A 20642-nucleotide genomic window follows, 5' to 3' on the forward strand; every position below is an offset into this window, starting at 1 on the left:
ATACCAGAAATACAGAGTAGCACTAATTCCAGACACTACAACGTATCAGCTCCCCAGAACTCTGCTTCCTATCACCTCATTTATCAAGTGACCGGGGAGATACCCTACCTAGGGAAACTCCCGCCAGAACCAAGTTCTGCAGAAAAACAGAGGCATCCATTACAGGTGTCTCTCTAGTTGGAGAGCCATCCAAAGAACCACAGAAGGTGAAGAGCTTGAAAGTTTTATTTCCTTCAAATAATTTTAATCTGTTTCTGCCCACTTTGTATCTCTGAGTGCATGCATCAGTCTCTCCGCATCACTGGGAAACACTGCAGCCTTCAACACCTCGATCTAAATTAGGGGTTCTATATATTTGTCATGATTTCAGTTAAACAGGAACTGTCAACAGAGCTGTAGAATTCATAAAGCCTTGAAGAATTCACAACCACCATCAACTACAATTTGATAAGTATTAACAACCTGTGGCACCCACACAGAAAGCATCCCGATTCCTTCCTCCCTAAATCCTAAAGCAACATAAGAAGTTCACATACTGTTAATTAATCATGTTTCCAATTTATATATGAATCAGGACAGTCTAAATGCATACATGAAAATATGCACCTATGTGTGTCTATAATTACTCAGGTAACTTGATTTTGCATATAACGTGCAAATGTATAAAACAGTCAGCTACTTCACAAACCCTTACTTGTTCCTAGACTATAAATTCTGATATCTGACTTAAAGAAACTGGAGATGACTCTTAATTTACACTTAAGTGATTCCTGAGGATGACAAGAACTTCAGACTCACTACCTACAGTGTGTATATGTATACATATAAACCCTCTCACTGACAGACTGCAGCTCAGTCACATTTAGACCATAGACATTATTCTACATACAGTCTGAAAGACAACAAAATGTACTGTAACCACATAGAGCTTTAGAGGGCTAAACACTTAAAGAGGCTCCCACTGAATACTAAAGCAAAAGACACTTCAACTAAAAGACCCATGACTTTTAATTCTATAACTTCACCCTCCATTATGTTGGTAAAACATAAGAAGTGTGGTAAATTAAGAGGAAAAAATTCCTTAGTGGTAGCTTGTGATTACAACCAATCTGGTTCCAACTCCAGCAAGGGAGAAAAAGGGGAGCAAGTAGAGGGCACTGAAAAGAAAGTGCAGAGTGCTCAAATAAAACAAAAGCACCCATGTAATCTGTCTTCCTTTCTGAGGAGGACAGCAACAGAAAAAAAGTCTTCTCTAATTTGACAGTGATAGACAGAGAGAGAGGAAACAAGATACAGAAGGAGAGGAGCATCATAGTATGGGTTCCCATCCACACAGCCAGATAACTGTTTTCCCCTATTAGCACAGGAGAACATATCATTTCTCCTGTAACTCAAGTGACATTGGCATCTGTCCCATGCAGACACTCAAGGGTTTAAACGGCGCAGACATGACATTACAGGTCAGTGGTATATCACCACTATGTGCTTTTAGGGCCATCAAAAACACACAGAAGCACAGTTTGAATAATGCTACTTTGAATGAAATGTCAAGGACTTAAAAGTTAGGGAATACCAGAATTAAGGTTGTCCACATAATTTTAATTTTCCCTCATGTGAAGTCAGTCTACAATTATATTATCATGTAATTCTGCTCCCCCAGGATACCAGTTTTTATTCAATATGCATGATGGAGACGCTGGGAATAAAATAAAGACACTCACTTAACCTGATTCTGGCACTTCTGACTTTCAAAGGCCTCACTTCATTACCTAACTACTGTATTTCTTTCTATGCAATTTTCACAATGTACAGAAGTATAGAAATCTCCTGGTCATTACAGTCTAAATCCATTTTGAATTGCTATCTACAAACAATCCTCTTGAAATGATCCAAATTTCAGCTTTAGAATAATTTGCTGAATGCTGTCAATTGTCTTCCAAAGCAGTCAAACTCAATAAAAACAATGTGGTAATATATATATTTTAAAAGAGTTTCCCCACTGTGTCAAATATTTGTAAACTGAGCACTGTGAATAAAATTTGTCCCATTTAGTTCTTATTATTGCCTTTCTTACAAGTCTTCATAGTATTTTTTATAACTTTTTTTTTAATGTTTGCCCCAGAACTTAGATTTCTTGTTTTTTTTCCTCATGTCTGAAGACAAGAAACTCTGACATATATCTTTTAGCCTCTCCAAAGTGTATTTCAAACCCACTTCAATAAAAATCTGAAAATAATCTTTAAGTTTATTTACCTGTTATACATTTTATTCAATTTTCTTATGTGGAAGTTGACCTAAAATAGATACTAAATACAGTATGTGAAATCAAAACTGAGACTTATGAGATCCATAACTCTGTAGTTCATTTTTGTTCAGCACAGACTTCCACTAGCCAACTGTAGCTTTCCCTCTCTTTCTCCAAGTCATGCTTTACTCACACTGCCTCTTCAGTCACTCCCCTTCAAGTGATTAAACTATTTCATTTACTGTTCTTACAAACACCAACCACAAGTAACTGTCTACCACTTTAATTTATACAATACAGTTCTGATAGGTGGCAGAAAGTGAGTTTATACATCTATATATTCCCTAGTGTCTTGTATGCTATTATCACCAATGGTGAGCTCATATTGTCTCCTGAACTGTGAAGGGTAAGGCATAATCAGACGGATGTCACAGGAAAATCCAAGGTAATGAAGACAGTGATGTTGATTCAGTAGGTGGAACCACACTCTTCCTTATGAATCATTTTGAGCCTTTATTCCGGCAAAGCTTGAAGCACTCTGTTTTGAATGAGCTGTCAAAATGAAGCTATGGCCACTTAACATGGCAAGAGATGAATCAGAAAAGCAAGGCATTGCCAGTAGAAACTAAATGCTCCTCAAATTTCTGTCTCTTAACAATGCAGGTATAGGAAGTGGAAGCAATTCCAGAGTATCAAACATCTCTCAAATACAGCCACTCTGATTACAGAAAGAAACATTTCAGGTAGAAGAAGCTGAGCAGAATTAAGTGCTCTGATGCAGTGTTTAGAATCATAGCATATAGACAACATTCTTTACACAGCAATATTCCCAGTGTTACAAACCTGGCAACAGTCACGAGAACTCTTTTTGTTGAATACTACCAGTGGACATGGGTTAACCCTATACAACCACCTCAGCTCTACAACATGCCCTTGCATTGCTTGCACAACGTTTACAGAGAGAGCTCTAATATATTACTTCCTATGATGCTTCCTAAGGCAGGTTGCAACATCATTGCCTCCAGTGGAGCAGCCAAACCCTTCACTGGCTGTTGCTTCTGTCACGACCAGAATCAGCACAAGAAAATTCACCCTCACGCCTGAGTTCCTGTAGGCCACAATTTGATAATATAATACTATCACCAAACAGTATCACAACAAGCATGCACCAAAGTTCCATTTTCTATTCATACCACGTATCACTGAAAAGCATAGCAACTCCTAAATAACCCTAATAGCCCATTTATGATTTCAGTTAAAGCTAGGCAATCCCAAACATACTCCGTAATACTGAAGAGGAAATAAACAAGACCAGAATTTGGCAGTTTCATTATCTTTGGGATCCTTCAGGATGTCACACGATACGTAAACAAAACATTCCTTGGCCAAGAGGAGTGAAACCCCTCAATTTAAAGAAATCACTAGAATTATATGCAGATGTGAATTTTCAAATCTAGGTTTGTTTGGGGGGGCATGAGACCCTACAATAAATGCTCTCAAATTATGTTGGTGAGTCATTTTGTAACTGGTGACCCTTATAACTATGTTCTCTCAGAGCCAACGTGATGCCACAGAGTGATTTGTCTGTTAAATTGAATCTTTGCCTCCAGATAGATAGATAGATATAAAGTTTATTTTGAAATGTCTCCTAGTGCCTCTGAGTCTGACTGATGTGAGATGTTATTTTGAACATGCCAAAGCATCTGAACGGCTCCAGTCCTTTCTTTTCAGCGTGCATTCCTTGATAAGTGGCAAAGCTTCCCACTTATCAGTCACTCAAAGTGACTGTGGCTGTCAGTTGTGTACAAAGCGCAATCAGTTTGGAAGCAGAGACACCAGCATTTTTCTTCTCAGCTTGAAGCAAACACGTTTTGACTGCTAGTCATTCAATTTTAAAGCATCTTCAATTAGGGGCGGTTGAAGATATAAAGAAAACACATCCTAAACACCTCCGCCAGCCAGCAGTAAAAAATTTATTGTTATCTCCTGCTTTACCTTGCTGCAGAGGCAGCAGTGGCAGCCTTTTTTTGGCTGCACAACAAAAGTGCTCATGACAACACACACTCCATATGGCCAAAATCACAGCCATAAAGAGTTCACATTCAGCTTCCCAAGCCACTTACACAAACTGCTGCGGTGCTTTCTGCTCCTGTACCTCTGCTGTGTAAACACCTGCATGGATACATGAACACAACTCACATAAGCATGTATCCACCACCCCACATATTTTGAACAAAAACATTCACAAAATGACATACATGCTCTCTACAGCCAGTAAAACACCAATCAAAACCAGTAAAAAGACCTCAGAAATATTGACTGGGAAGGAATTAAAAAAAAAAAAAAAAAGAAAAGAAAATTAAAAAAAGGAGTAAGCTGGCAGAAAGGAGTAGCTAATGAAGAAAAAGGTGAGCAGCTGCCTATGAAAGATCAAAGTGTCAGGGAACTGGAAATGGAAGAAAGGGGTACAAACAGTGGAGTGCCTCAGGGAGATGTTGAAATTGGAGAGTGGGTCTGAAAAAGCCAACGATTGGTAACACCAAGGATTGGTAACACTGGAGAAAGCTTCATTGTCAACAAGTGCTGTTTCAGTTATGTACCTCAGCACAGGCAAAAAAAAACCACCTGGTTTTATCTGATGAAAGCATATGCTTTCAATCTCAATAAATTCAAGTCATACAAATATCAAACAGATTCTCCTTGCCTGCATGGGTGACACTACACCAGTAAGAAGGTCTGGATTATGTAAGAATGTACGAAAGGCTTGAGACTGAAGAAGATGCCTGCTATAGAGGTAATCTTTGGGAGCAGGAACATGGTATGCTGGCGGAAAACATTCCTCTGCACATAAATAAGTGTAGTCTTTTATGTGACCTAACTTTTAGGGTAATGGAAGGAAGTGAAGGTTACTCAAAAACGCATGCATCATGTCCTTCAGCAAAACACATACGTTATTCGCTGAACTCCAAAAGCAATTAGCTCATTCCGACTTCTAGCCTAGATTTTTCTTCTCACTCCTCCCTTTCCCTATCTCCTCCTCCAACCTCATCTCTCTTTTCTTCCTTTTTGTTTTGTTTTTCGAATAATTAATTTCCCAGGGGCTTTTCCTTGCTCAAGGGACAGACAAGTTATTCTGATAACTGATAGGACATCAGCTGCAGAGTTTTTGTGAGAAACAATTGTTTAGCCTCTTTGCCGGCAACCTCAGTTGTTTGGGAAGAGGTTGCAAAGTCATGGGAAAGGCTGCAGTGTGACTCCTTCTTGGGCCTGTCTCACTGAATTCAGTATGCCCATGTTTATAAGTTGCTGGAAAACAGCTGCTCCTGACACATGATGAATTTGGACAAAATGTCCCCAACCTATCTATGAGCCCAGTCGGTTTGACTGAGAAGTCACAGCTTGTCATATCCACACTGGTTAATAAAAAAAGAAAAAAAACAACAAGAAAACAAACTGGCTCAGTGGACAGAGCCTGTTCTGAAAACATTTTGTAGTATGAGAAGGAAGATACTTTCTCACAGTTTCCTCCTGAAAAAAGGTCTCATTAAACTCCCACTAATATGAGTAAGAGCCTTTTCACTAAGTTCAGAGAGAGCTGGATCAAGCCCTCACTTCAACAGCTTTATTGTCTAGGAAGGAAACCTTTTGTCCTCACCTCTCTGTGATATGCAAAAAGGACTCTAATTACAGAAGAATTAATACTGTTCTGCTGTGCTACGGCTTGCAAAGAGGTCGTAGCACCATGCACTGCTCTGCTGTCACTGACTTCTGAGAGAACCAGAATTCTCAGGCAAATGATGATACACAGAAGAGACATTACTAAATCTGTAACCAACCACTTGTGTAGTCGTTGCTCCTTTTTGTGTCTTGAGTGAAGGATTTGTCATCTAAAGGTCTTCAAATTCTCCTAGAGAAATCTAGGTTACAGTCATGTAAGAAGTTAGGAACCAAGAAAGAGATTTCACAAGTCCTTAAGGTTGCGCTGAGGATCTGTACTCTCTATAGGCACAAACCACTCCAAGTGTTTAGCTCACACGGTGGCCTTGCTGGAGTTTGCTTTCCAAAAGGGCACAGAAAATGAAAGCATGAGTGTGCTGTACAATTTAGAGTGCAAATTTGTTGAAGCAGAGAATAAATTCCCCAATTTCCTATAACAGTCAAGTGTCTTCTTACAACAAGAAGGAGCTACGGCTACTTTTTACAACTAAATTTCATCTGTTACCATGCTAATGAAAATCTCAAAGTTTTCTCTAACAAACATAATGCAAACAGGCCTGAACAACAACCAGCCAGCTGTGGGTGAGAGATGATCATTAACCTGAACAGTTCAAAAGCAACAAGAAGTCTAAACAACAGAAACTGTCTCCATAGACAACCGTGTGCACAAATTATGGTATCTAAAGCACTCTGGAGGCAGGCCCTCTTACCAGTGTTTTGGAAGGCTGGAATCAAACCAGAGCCTCTTTGTGTTTGGAAAGTTCTGACAATAACAACTGTGTCATTTCTATCTTGGCAAGTTAGGCATAAGAAATATTTTTCTGAACTTCTACGTAACACAGAAACCAAATCCTTCTTTCCTTCCCCCAGAAATATAGCTAGATTTTGAAAAACAGATTTTGCTACAGCTAATCATCTTTCAGGAAATTCCAAGTGTTTGAGATTTTATTACATTCCAAACTGGAACAACACCTTAAACCTCAGAGCTTAATAAGAATAGGAATATTCTGAATTGGGAATATATCAGCACAGCCAGACTTCTCCTTCTACCAATGCAACTCAAGGGGAAAGGGATACTGCCAGCTGACAGTGGATGGGAAAGATGGAAATGTAGATCTACATGCACACAGGAAGGCCTTACTTAGAGCTGGGAGGACACCCAGGGCAGCTGAGGGATGCCAAAAAGCCAGGAAGTCTGTAATATGAAGAATCACTGTGTCTGGAGGATAGTGGTGCCCAAAACCCATTTCAGACAAGCTGCCAGAGCCCTACAGAGCTCAAAGCCCTGCAGGCCTATTAAGCATTCACCCCAGGCTCCAGAGGGCATAAGCACACCTGCCAAGTGCTACAGGGTGCCGAATTGCCTGCATGTCAAGCTGGGTGTCAAGCAGAAGTTACAGCCTGCCCAACAGGCAGAGTGCTTGGGTCACCCTCCTGTATCTGCAGCAGAGCTTAGTCAGAATTCACTGGTTCCTCAGTCAAACTTCCTAACCAGAGGTTTCCCATCAGAACATCTTCTGACAAATCTCTGGTTCTGATGGAACACAAAAACCCTATATCAAAACCCCATGTAATTAAACAATCACTGTCTGGTAGGACACATTTCAGATAGTCCTCAGTATTTCGGCTAAGTGCATCACCTAGTACTGATACAATTAGTAAATGAGTACTGGCACTATTCAACTGTGGCCCAGTGCAGAGACACTGTGAAGTGGCGCTCCTTCTACATGCTGCTCCGAGAACTTAGTTTTACATTATTGGCAACCTGAAGTGTTGCAAGATCTTGAGTTGGGCTCTCCAAAAAAAAAAAAAAATATAAATAAATAATATTGACTAAAAATCCGAACAGTTTAAAAAACAACATTTGGCCTCTGTTTTGTTTGCCTTCTAATTTTGGAACTTGTAGTGTTTCATGGTTTCAAGTTTTGCCTGGAAATATGAGAGCTAGAAATTTACATTTTGAATAAATGAAAGCTGGCATTTTTGTCATCACATGACTCCAAAAGCTTTGGTTTGAGGAAAAAACATAAAACACTGTCAGGCCTCCCACAAAACTGTGAGATTAGCAACACTGGTTTTATCACAATTTAGGCTGCAAGGTTGACCTATTTTACCAGCCATGCCATAGTGAATATGAGCTGCCTTATGAATTTTAACAACTGGATTTCATTCGTAGTTCAATTAAAGTGACTTTTGTCACTGAGCTTCAAAACTATTCCATCATCAACCTAGGCTAGTTTTAATCTGAGCAAGTGGAAGGTGTAAGGTGTAAACTGTAGCAGGGTCCAAAACTTTGCACCTTGGAGGCTGCCCTTCAAGGCACAAGACCACTTCCTGAGCTCATAGTAAAGGAACAACTAGCTTCTCCTGATGGAACAGCTACAGATCCCCTACCTGATACTCACTGAAGAACAAGAACACTATAAAGTAACTCGTAAAATAGTATAAAGACACTGTGAGCTCCCCTAAAGCCATGAAGGACAAAACCAGACTTCGTCCAAGAACTTGCTGAACAGTTAATGGTGTCTTCATGCTCTTTCCCCAGCCTGCATATCACCACAGAGCTGATCTGAAACACAGCCTGAAAACTTCAGGGCTGTTGGTGCATAAGAGCAAATGGAAACAAAGTTTCAGTTTCAAATCTGGTAAAAGAAAGAAACTGAGGTGTGTAAGGCAGAAGATCCCAATCACTCTGCATGGAACTACAAAGAAAAATAGATCAGAACTGGAGGCAGTGTGCATGGCTTTCTATCCAAAAAAGGATAGAAGAAAGCTTAGTTCAGTCAGAGAAACTCAACCCCCTTCACAAACGAGGGGTAGAACATCTCTCTCTCTCACATACACACAAAAAAAAAAAGCAGCCAAAAAATATAACAACAGTATCCCAAAACATAAATTCCTGCTTAGATGATGTTTTAGCATTATGAGGTTATATGGATTCTTGACTTCAGCCTAATCAGCAACTTTTCTCCCATTTAGCATTACCTTTTGCTTAACTCTCTACATGAAGACAACCTGCTAGTCTTGCATGCTAGTGAAACTGCCTTCCAGCAACTTAGGAAGAGAGGGACTTTAAAAAGATGCAATGTCAATTAGACATTCATGTGCCAGGTACATTTTTCCAAGCTCAAGTAGCTAACGCATCCTTTCCTCACCAGCAGAGAAGTGGCTAGTTTAATTGAGTTGTACTTAAACTCAGCATTTGCAGTTCTCTAAGGAGGAGAGATACAAGGCAATCTCTCCCTGCATATGCATTGTGTGTGTACTGGTGAATATATGCTGGGGTGAGGAGAGAGAGGAATGTTTCCAAGTTAGAGCACTTAGAGAAAAGAGTCATAAATCACAGGGTCAGTCAGGTTGTGCTTTCTTTTAACCTTAGGGTATTATGCTTTCAATACAATATTTCAATAGCTTTTTTCTGTGTAATAATTTATCTGGAATTATGGCAACTCTTACAAGCTTAGAAAAAATTGGCTCAAGTAAAATGAATCCTTTGTCATAAATAGGTTGTGTTCATAACTGCAGCCTAATCATTCAGTTGCACATAAGTCAAATAGTTATCCAGACTTTGTAGGAATATTTCCCTGTCAATAAATCTAATGCGATATAAAAACTCTGGGCCAAAGTGACAGCAGCCTGTTAGATTAATTAGGGCAAGGTCAGAAAATCTGAACTCACAGCTACATTCATGTCAAGAGTTTTGTTCCACCCACCATAACCTGATTGTAAACTCACCAACCATTTCAAACATGGGCATGTTGGGGTTACTTCATTGTCTCCATTTATATATAAAGGCAGATTTCTTTGGGAATTGTTACTTTACTCTGACCACAGTCAACTACACATAGAACTGAGAAGAAATGTACTGTACTGAATTCACAGATAAACATTATCAGTGTTTTTTATTATTTAAAAATGATTTTTTTTTTCAGAGACTTGACAATAACTGGACTGCAGCCAGGGTTCAGGAGACTACAAGACCATACAGACAGTGGAACTATCAAGAGGCAGTCAGCATAATCCAAATTTCACTACAAACAGATCACCTCTGTGGGAATGAGAGGACAGTATTGCCTCTCCACCTCTGTAATTCTTGACCTTTATCATGTGACCATCCAAAAGCAGAGTGCCCAAATCTGATGGGCTTTGTGTGAAGTGGACCCTGGAGGTGAAATTCTGACCTTGACGGGGTCAATATTTCATCCAAAATCCCTTGGGACAGGCCTCCAAATCATGTCTTAGGCTTGCAGCTTGTATCAGATGATAGCTAGCTGACTTTCATTTACTCCTGACTTAGGTCAAACTTGGATCAGGGATCAAGAGATGAAAGGCTCTATATCTCATTATCAATAATCAGTGTTCTCCACGACCCTAAAAAAAGACATACTTCATTCTTATCTACAAGACCTTAAAACTTAAAAGGCTTGGGGTCAAATTATGTTACTTCAATTTATTTTTATTCACTGCTTATAAAACAACTTCCTCTATCGCTCTCATATCTAAATGCTAAAAACGTAAATACTTTTCTTGCTATTGTAGAGGTTCTGCTATTGTTTTTTCTTTATAAGCATTACTACAGATAATGCAATAACAACAAAAAAAAAATCCCAAATTTCTCCCACATGCAATATTAAAAAAGAAAAAATAAGAACAACCCAGGAACCCCCCCCCCCATACACACATGAAAAAAACATGAGGCCAAAACTAATCCAGATCTTCTAATATCAAAACTCTTTTCAGCAACTCACATCTTGTATACATGTTGCCTTGTTACATAGGAGTGAAACTTCACCAGAAGTTTTTCATGGTTACAAAGGTTCTGATACTGAAAGAGTATTATTCGAAACATTAGCCAGTTTTTTTGCAACTCCCCTGATTTTGCTGGAATTCTGCTTTTGTAGAGCAGCTAAGGATACAGCCCGTAATTTTAGGCGACTCATTCTAAAGCAGTTTGGAAGGAAGATCCTGATGTTACTGAACAAACAGGACATAACTTTCACTTCCACACTAACTTGCATTGCTCTGTAAATAACTGCATACTTAAACAGACCAAGATTCTACCATGACTCTAGATAGCTGTAAATGTCAGACCCCTTCTTTCTTATTTCTTGTAAACCTTGGGCAAACTGATTTGCATTACACCAAGAACAGGGCTATGCATATAAACATGTAGAAGAAAAGTACTGAAATACAATCATTGCCATGAAAAGAGACCTCCAAATGTGTTAAGGGAGAAAAAAGAAGTTAAAGTTTACTGGTTACACTGCATTAGCAATTTTTTTTCTCCTATCAGGAGTAAACACAGAGATGCCTAGGTTCCTACAGAGCCTGGTTGCTCTCTAGGATCTAACAAACCTTTAGGCCAGTTTCTCACATGCTTACTTCACCTACTGTGTTGAAAGTTTCCCGACTTTCACAGGCAATGGGAAGGAGACACTTGATTACAGATCACTAGAATGAACTAATTCAGCAAAACCTCAAAAACAGATTTGTAAGAGATCCATTGCACTCCAATACATTTTAGCTACGTTTTTTGCCACTCCTGATCTAAATTTGAAGAGCACTTTCAGAGGATTTCATCCTGCAAATCCTTGCGCACAGTACCAGCTCCTCTCTCATCTGCTTTCTCATTCCTGTAGGGGTAGTGTTACTCACTCAAGGCCTTACAGAAACTTTTTTCACTTAATGACAGGTAACATCATCATGTGTTTCCATAAGTAAGATGCAAGCCATCTGCAGAGATCCTTAAAGATACTATGACAATAATGCCCGAGGGAAAACACAGGGAACAGAAAGGAAAGGGGCAACAGGGATACGGGTGGAGATACGGTCTCTGACCTGGATCTGTTGCTGAAGAAGGTTAATTTTGTGTTGCTGCTGCAGGAGCTGCTGCTGTTGTCTTGCAATCTGTGGAGAAATTGCACAGAAGTAATGTAAGATATGTATCATGATTCCTTGAGTTGCTGCATAGCAAACTTCTACCCTGCTTGGTCCTGTCAGCTGCTCTCTTAAGCTAAGAAACTTTCAAGTGTGACAGCAAACTGCACTGCCACTGAACCACAGGGCTCATGCTCAGGAGCAACTCATAGCAAACACGACTGTGAAAGATAATCTTACAAAGCGCCATGATGGATTTCAGGAGAAGCACTGACAAAAATCTCCCTCATTACCTGAAGAGCTGCTACTAAAGTTAAAAAAAAAAAAAAAAAAAAAAGAAAAGAAAAAGAGAAAGAAAAAGAGAGAGGGCATTCTCTTCTGCTCCTCCCTGCTGGTAGAGAAGATGGTAGAGAAGATGAAAAATAGTAAGGGAAGGCAGAAAAAGCAAAGGAAAGGAAGATGGACGGTAAAAATATTTTTATATTTGGTACTACCTATTCAAAGTTTTCCAAGAGAGGAAATAGGACACTCAGGAGGCAATGGTGTATTTCATTGGTGTAGAAGCAGACACAAAGAGACCAGAACAGGGTTTGGGATAATGATTGTTACTCTTAGTACTTTAATGGGCATATCAGCAGAAAGGAGCTAAAGGGGCAGAGTCAGTCTATGTGGCTCTACACTGAACCTGATTCACACAGGTTGATGGGGTAGTTACACATCTCTCAAAGTCATATGTGTTTTCCATAAGGACTTCCATCCTCTCTCTCCATTGCCTAAATGACTGGGAGCTGTAGCATAGATATATTTTGCATACGGTGAAGGAAAAAGCAGGCAGTAATGTAATCAAATCTTGAGTTCTTAGAGGATGAATGAAGATAAACCATGATATGTCTCAAACTGAAAAGGCAAACCCTGAAAACTTTCATCTAAGTCATCACAAAAGCTCTGCTCTCATGAATAGCTAGCACAGCAATACAAACATTAAGGAGTACTGCAATTCTCCTGTGGAATGTGTACACATCTCAGGGTCAGATGGGAACTTATACATACTTACTAGGAGGAATTTTGTGCATTCTTCCCCTTAGGTATTTTCCTTCATTTCTCTCATTAAACTATTAGCATAAGAAATACTCGTTCATAGCTAGTTCCACATCTGAAAGATTGTTTTCTTTCTAGAGCATCTTTTTAAGCAACCAAAATTATTTTATTAATATATTTTTAAAAGTTTAATTTCTATACAACAGAATTATACACATTTTCTCAAATTAATAAAAATAAAAAATAAATCCTGGTTATGCCAATAAAAAACCCTGCAGCATTTTTTCTTTTATTTTTCCATTTTCTCCATTTTCCTTTTCACCCTCAGATCGCTCAGTCATCCTGTAGCAGTGATGTCTTCAATAGTTAGAGAAAAGGGAACAGTTCCTGCAGGATGTCTCCTAATGGAAGGATCCTGCCATTTACACCTTCACGCCTTCATCCATTCTCTCCATGTAAACAACAGCGTGATACAACTTGGCTGGTTTAACAAGTATGCCACTTTTCCTGCTCTATGTGGGATTTCAGGTGTGAGGCCAAAATACACAGTATTTAAGATAAAGCTTTTAGTAGAGAAAAAAAAAAGGAAAAACGCAGCTAGAATTTCTGAAAATGTCAGCAGTGCTTTAGAATCTTAAGATCTGTTAGCTAACATACTAATACTGAAGTATGACAACCATGACTGAATGCACAGAGTTCCATGAGTTTCATTACAAGCTGAGATACATGCTCAGACAGATCAAATGCTTCCAGATAAGAGGCACCAGGGTCGACTACTGACAAAATTTTAAAGATGTCCAAGTATTTTCTGTTCAGGTAAAGAAATTGGCGTTCATTTCTGTTAAAATTTGCACAGTGCAAATTTATCAGAAAAGTTGTGGTTTTGCATAAAACAAATTGTGTTGGTGAGTTCACAATGGAACTGTTTATGTGCAAAAGCTTGTTTATGTTTTCAGTGGAGGTAATATCTGCAAGAACTCAAAATCAAACCTCTCAAATGTAGAAGAAAAGAAGTCAAATTTCTTCTCCGACTTTATATTGTTCCCCACTTTTTTTTTTCCACAATTGGTAAAACAATCCTTTGATTTGCCTTATTACAACCCAAATCCTACACTTTGTTTCTTCCCTTGAATAACTAAACACGATTGGATACAAGCAGCACTTGGAGATTATATAGGCGTACTGAATTTGCACACTTATTTTCACCTATTTAAAAGAAAACATAACAACAACAACAACAAAACTACTGGAAGACAATACCCCCAATATGGGATATATATATCTCTAAAAGACACAGTGTCATATATTGCAAATTAAGGCAGTATTCCAATTTATTTTTGTTCACATTTCTTCACCTAAGAAAACAAATATTAAAGAAAGAAAAAAAAAAAAGAGAGAGAGATGAATAACACCTTTAGGAAGTATAAATCCTAAAAGATAATCTCCTGGGGAGACCTTCTAGAAAATGATTTTAAGCTGAAAGCCGCCATCATAATCACTCACCTGTTCTTGTTGCTGCTTAGCCAGCTCCATTTGCTGGCGTTGCTTCTCGATCTGTGAGGCAGCCAGTTTCTTCTGTTCATCGTGAGCTGCTAGCAGCTGTTCTCGCAAACTGGTCAGCTGATTGATCATACCCATGAGCTGCCTTTCTTTCTCAGCAAGGCTTTCTGGAGTCCCTGGGCATCATATGGTGGGGGGAAAAAAAGAAATGGAAAGAGAAGAGAGGAAATTTAGAGCTAGTTAGGTTTTGCAGGTTCAGTGTACGCAAAGTTTTAGCTGAACCAAAAAGCAGCAACCTATTGCAATTTATGGCACATTATGGTCCACCCTTCCTCAGGAAAATGAACCATGAAGGATAATTCCATATGCAGACTTTGATTCAGGGTCTCCCTTCAATGTTCTCTTGCTCATTTGTCTTTCTGCTGCCTTTCTATCATCTCAGAAGGGGAAAAAATAATGCCTGCTCTGAGTTTCTAACTTCAAACCTTGTATACATTTCAGAGGCATCAAAATTAACATTTCCAGTTTTTTTAAACTACTGAGTTTTCAGCAGAAACTTATAACTAAAACATGTCAATGTTTTGTCACTTGCAGAAGCTGTAAGGTGCATATTAACCTCCCTTGTACATTTAGCGAGAAGTAGGGGGGTCCCCTTGGGGTGGGACCTCTGCCTCCTCACTGGTACTCCCACAGCACACAGCCACTACATCATTCCCATATGTCCTGATGAAGATGAAGTGATAGAGTATTTAAAGTGTTAATGAGTACCACTGCCCTCGCCATCAATTAATATTTTTAAAGGAAAAAGCCTCACAGAAACATATCAGAAAAACTGAGTTAAGTGCAACTCACCATCTCTCATGTTTACTGTCACTAGATGCTCTTTAAAGGAGGACCCAGACACAGGAACTGACTAACCTTTATCTCTAAATCATTCGGTAAGAAGACCTCCTTCCACCCAGAATGACAGTGATTATAAGGGAAGGGAAGAAAAAATTCCAAGAAAAAAACGCTATGAATCACACATTAGGAAAAAAAAAAAAAAGAAAAAAAAAAAAAAAGAAAAAGAAAAAAAAAAAAAAAAGCACTATTAGTATATCTAGTATCATTGTACTACAAATTTAAAAGACCAGAAAATATGCGTAGCAGCTAATCCGCAGATATCTCCAATACCACCACACCCTATCATATGAGTCAGAGCCATGAAAACCTTTTCAAAAAAGCCTTAGGAAAGGATTAGGACTATCTGTCTTTATGCCTCCTCCTAAAATAATCTGCTTTTTGGGACAACCCTGCCACACAAACCTTTCTAAAATGCAGGAAGTGTTCGTCTGCCAACGTCACCAATGCTCTCCAAGAGGAAAAAAAAAATGAAAGAGAGAAAAATTTGGCTACTACACTAAACATGCTTCTAGCCAACTATCAGTCAGACATGGAAAAGAGCTACTTGTAATAGCTCATTTAGTCTACCCCCCTGCCAGTGCAGGAATGTTCCCTACGATATATTTACTACAGCTTTCGACATTGGATTGAAAAGTCTGAAAGACTGAATCATCTACTTCATACCTTGGAAGAGTGGCCTACAGCCCTACAGGTCTCACCATTAGGGTTATTCACTTGATATTTAGCTTCATTTACATTCACTGAATTTCATCTTTGCACTCCAAAGCAGCATCCCATTTCCTACTTAAGCAAAATCCTTCAACATGTTTCTAGACAATTATATACATTTGAGAAAATACTAAGAACACATATTTTGTACAAAGGAAATGTAACTTGATTTTTTACTAAGACGTTGGAGACCTAGGTAGAAATATCCCTATTACACAACAGAGGGCTACAGCAGAACATTCTCTGTAGCAGGAGCTGGAAGCTTGAGAACTGTATGGAAATAGTATCGACAGGACTTAAAACTCTTCTGTTAAAGGCTCGAAGAAATTGAAAACTGCTAAAATAGTAATGCAGGCAAAGACAACACTTTTTAAAATTTATATTATTATTTCAAACATTGGAGAGAATTGCTTTAAGTGATGCACTTGCCACCTGGATGCTACTGCCACTCTTCTACCTTTCCTACATCCTTCTCTAGGAAAAAGGGTGCAGAGTTCCCAAGTTGCACAGCAGAACAGTTGAAAAGACAGTTCCTTCCTTGCCCTATCAGCTGCTAGCAGTTCACTTCATTGTAATAATACTCATCTAATGACCATTTTCTCACAGTACAGCACAGTGTACCACACTGAGATATTTGAAAAACAAAACAAAACATTTTCTTCTCAACTCTCAACTTTTATGAGGATTCGAGAGGAGTGTGAACGAGAAGAAAATACAGAGAGAAAGAATATAGCAGGTTGCTAGTTACAACCCTTAGTAGGGTTAGCAAAGTGCAATTGCTCTCAAATAATTCATTTGAGAAATGCAGTGATGTACATTGAAGATACTTAGCCAGTACTGTCTCATCAGTGCATCCTGAGATCCCATAGTAGCTTTCAGATGGGAGTCAAAAAGCACTGTGTAAAGCTAAATTATTCCCCCTGCACCTTTGACAGGTGAAAAAACACTTCCACGTGTAGGGACTGACAGACAGATGGGTCACAGAGCTCCTCACAGCAGCAGCAAAATACATCTCAGTAGTCAGTGCTATCCTCTGCAGCTCCCACATGCAAAAGCTCTCCACATATGCCCCAGCAGTGACTTGGCACACCAAACTGCAAAGGCAACCTGCTAGCACAGCTCTTCCATGATCTCATTCACCTATGGAGGAGCAAAAAGCTGCTTGCTTCCCAGGGACACAACAGCTAGATCTACACTACAGGAACAAGGGAGAAAATCCGGGTGACAAGTAGCCACAGAATGCTGCTGACAGCCAAGCCCAAGCTGTAGGTGTACCATGGCTGTGTTCCCACAGAGAAACACAGAGGAACTGATCTCTTCATTGTCAATTATTTTTTTGCAGAAAGTTTGAAACGCCCAGAGGGGATGCTTCATGTACTAACTTGGTAAGTACAGTACCAAGTCTTTGGCTTATCAGCTGGAGTGGGAGTAGCCTGACAGAACCATTGTTTTCCTTGAACAATCTGAGACCATTAATAAACTGGAAGGGAGAATTTATCACTGACAGCTTTTAAGAAAATACTTCTTTGGAAAATACTTTCTGGAAAACACAGCTTAGTTACTTTTATGTGATTACCCTACCTCTCCAATAACTCCACTAACATTAAATTGTAACATTGACTCTTCAAGGGATCTTTCCTTGCAAAGTGCTCATTTCTCATTGCTGTAAATTACAGGTAGGTGAGAAAAGCGTACTTCCATCTTGTCACCACTCTTTTCTCTCTTTTAGCCTTCATGAGAAGATCCGAACTTTCATCATTGTTTGAAGCCTCCCAGCAATCAAGGGATTTCCATTTTGAAGACCATGCAGGTTACACAGCAAAATGCATCAGCATTCTGAGCAACCACGACAGCAACCATGTGAAGACAGGTGCTTAATATGAAGCCAGAAGTTGGTTCTGGAGGTGCTCTTGGCCCTGCACCACTATTTGCATGACTGCAGCACTTCCGCTCTGCAGTGCAGTATGGCTGGGAGGTAAAACAAGTGCCTATCACTGCAGTGTACAACTTGACAGCAAGCTAGATCACTTCACACACACTGAGCAAGGAGAGTGGTGTATATCAGTGGCTGTCTGGATAATTACTCCTAACTACCGTCAGATGCGCCACAAACAGATTTTGCACATTTTGTGTTTAACAGAACTTTCACCCACCAGGCCACCCTGCCTTTCAGAGGTTGCTCTAGGCACTTGTTCCATTCTCTCTCTACTCTACCACTGCAATGGCAAAATGGGAGTTTCTCACAGCTTAGCGGAACAACAGAAAACAGAGCATCACCCTACGCACTACGATCTGATACAGGGAATAGCCCAAGAGAAGATGCTTTCCAGATGTATCAGCTTATTCTCGACCACCAGAAAAAGAGATCCAGAAAGAGAAAAAAAAAGAAGTATTTGTGAATGCAACACCCACAGCAGATGGCAATAAAAGAAGACTCAAATTAGTGGCATGCTGTATTGCCAAACCTAAACTTCATCTCAGATCAACACAACCCATAATAGTGTTTAAGTAGGAAAAGAAATTTACTCAAATGCGAAATAAGCTATTACACATTCTTCATTCTGATTCACAGCCTCAGACTGGCAGTGACAGTAACATTTTAATAAACATTAGAACGAAGACACCAATATGACCAAATGACACACTTCAAGTGAGAAAACGAACAGGAGAAACCTTGGCATATTCATCCAAAACAGAACCAAAGGGAAAGAAAAAAAAAGAAAAAAAAAAAAGAAAAAAAAAAGGCAGAGAAACTCCTTTTGCAATCCAAACAGTAAATACTTCATCGTAATTTATTAGACAGAATGAGAATGTAAATGAGAATTTGGGAAAGCCAATATTTTCTTTTAACAGGCACTCGAAGCATTTGCTGCGAATGCTGAAGTGATCAGGCTGTTTGCTCGCAGCCAGCCCACAGATCTGCTTGCAGCCACACAGCTCCCAGCACACCCTGCAAGGGGCAAAGACGTGGCCAGGCGCTCCCCGATCCCTGAGCCATGTCTCTATTAAACAGTCAGGAATGTTATCAATCAGAGGCTTCCCCGCACACAGACAGAGACGGTGAAATTCATCCCCCCAGTCAGTTTACAATCAAGGTAATTACGTAAATAGCTTTTGAACTGTCAGCATCTGTCTTTCAAAGAAAAATCAAAGAAAACAATGCACGAGTAGAAAGCCTGGAAGACACAGTAATATTGTATTATGTTCATATCATTAACTAGAGTAACAAAAGGAAAAAAAAAAAAAATCCTTCTGTATCTACAAAGCTTTGTAGAAGAAAAAAAAATTAAATGGAAATAAGAATATTTTGAAGTACTCTATGTTCAAATAATGATAAGATGTATAATAATAAGTAGAGCACATAGTACAGAGCATTTTTTAATTTCAAAGCATTAGCTAATTGATTTCCTGCATGACTGTCAGCGGGCAGAGAGGTATGTAATACCTTTACGTATGAGAAAACAGAAGCTTTAAGTTCTAGAAAATTGCCTGAAGCCATTCTTAACTTTAGGGACTGTAAGCTGTTCTGCTGGCCTTGTTAAAGTCATCAGCAAAATGATTTCAGAAAGGCCACACATTTCTTTATGCACAGTATATAAACGCTTGCATCTTTGCCTGACCCCACTTGATAGCAGCCAGGGTCCCACCTAAAGGAGTATAAAGAAATCACTCTAACACTAACACTCTAACCAAGCTACAGGACTGTGCTGCCAACTCAGCTCTGATGTTGCTCTGATGAAGACATAAGTACAGCCCATAAACCAGCTAAAAGCTGAGCCATCTCCAGGCATTTACCGCAGTGATGTATTTTTCAGTGAGATTTTTAAGGTCAGAGATGGAACAGTCTCAATACAAAATTGAAGGAGTCGAGAATGATCTCTCTCTAACTGAACAGCCTACTGATGAAGTTGTCCTCAGAAGAGTTAAAATTCTCCTAGCAATAACATTATTATATCTGAAAGATAAACAAATACATCCAGGCAGTAGTCCACAAAGTAAGTATCTTCTCTTGAGAGTTTTATTCCAGTATCTTTTCTTGAGATTTTCATTCTCATTCCCATTGTCAACTCTTAGTCTTCCCTCACCCCAATTTCACTTTTGCTCTGTCACATTAGGAATCCGAACTCACTAATATTCCGTCCCATAAGAAGATCAGGAAAGTAAAATAGAGAGGCTGCTTCGTCTTCTTCTAATGAAAAGCAAACTAATCTTTGTCACACTTCCCCTGGAAGACCTACTTAAAACCTTGTATTAATTTTAAAGAGAAATATTCTCCCCTTGCTGCACAGGCGGACTCACTGCTGATGTCACCTGGAGTTTTATATGAGAGGCAATGGGGAGCTGCTGTTATGCGCTTTCAGGAAACGTGGTCTGATAACAGATCTAAGCAACTGAGGTAAGTACAGAATTTAAACTATTCTTTTCTCTGTCTTGCAACAGTAATGTCAGATGTTTATGACCAAGCAGTGAGTACGTACTTGAAGTTCTTTATCAATATGGTACTATGGGCATGTGTTTTTGTGCGTGGACATGGGCAAATGGACATTCGCACATGCGCAAACGCCCTTGATGCTTCCTTGATCAGTACTTCAGAGAGTGTTTTATTAAGGACTGGCACACAGCTTTTCAAGCCAGTAAATCTTGGAGCTGCCAG

At 39.3% G+C, this 20642-nt stretch overlaps 1 protein-coding gene across 41 annotated transcripts in view; it reads right to left on the bottom strand.

Moving 5' to 3' along the window:
- SOX5 (SRY-box transcription factor 5) overlaps positions 1-20642 on the bottom strand; it is a 622935-nt gene that overhangs the window by 128312 nt on the left and 473981 nt on the right. For all 41 annotated transcript variants that reach the window (XM_015868603.3, XM_085542555.1, XM_085542533.1 and 38 more), the window contains 2 exons: positions 14381-14553; positions 11801-11869 (listed from right to left, as the gene is read on the bottom strand). In XM_015868603.3, the coding sequence (XP_015724089.1) occupies positions 11801-11869; positions 14381-14553 (242 nt within the window). The remainder of the gene's footprint in view (positions 1-11800; positions 11870-14380; positions 14554-20642) is intronic.

Source organism: Coturnix japonica, chromosome 1 (assembly GCF_054131305.1).
Source record: "Coturnix japonica strain WE chromosome 1, WE-NBRP24, whole genome shotgun sequence".
In the NCBI taxonomy this organism is placed as follows: Eukaryota; Metazoa; Chordata; class Aves; order Galliformes; family Phasianidae; genus Coturnix; species Coturnix japonica.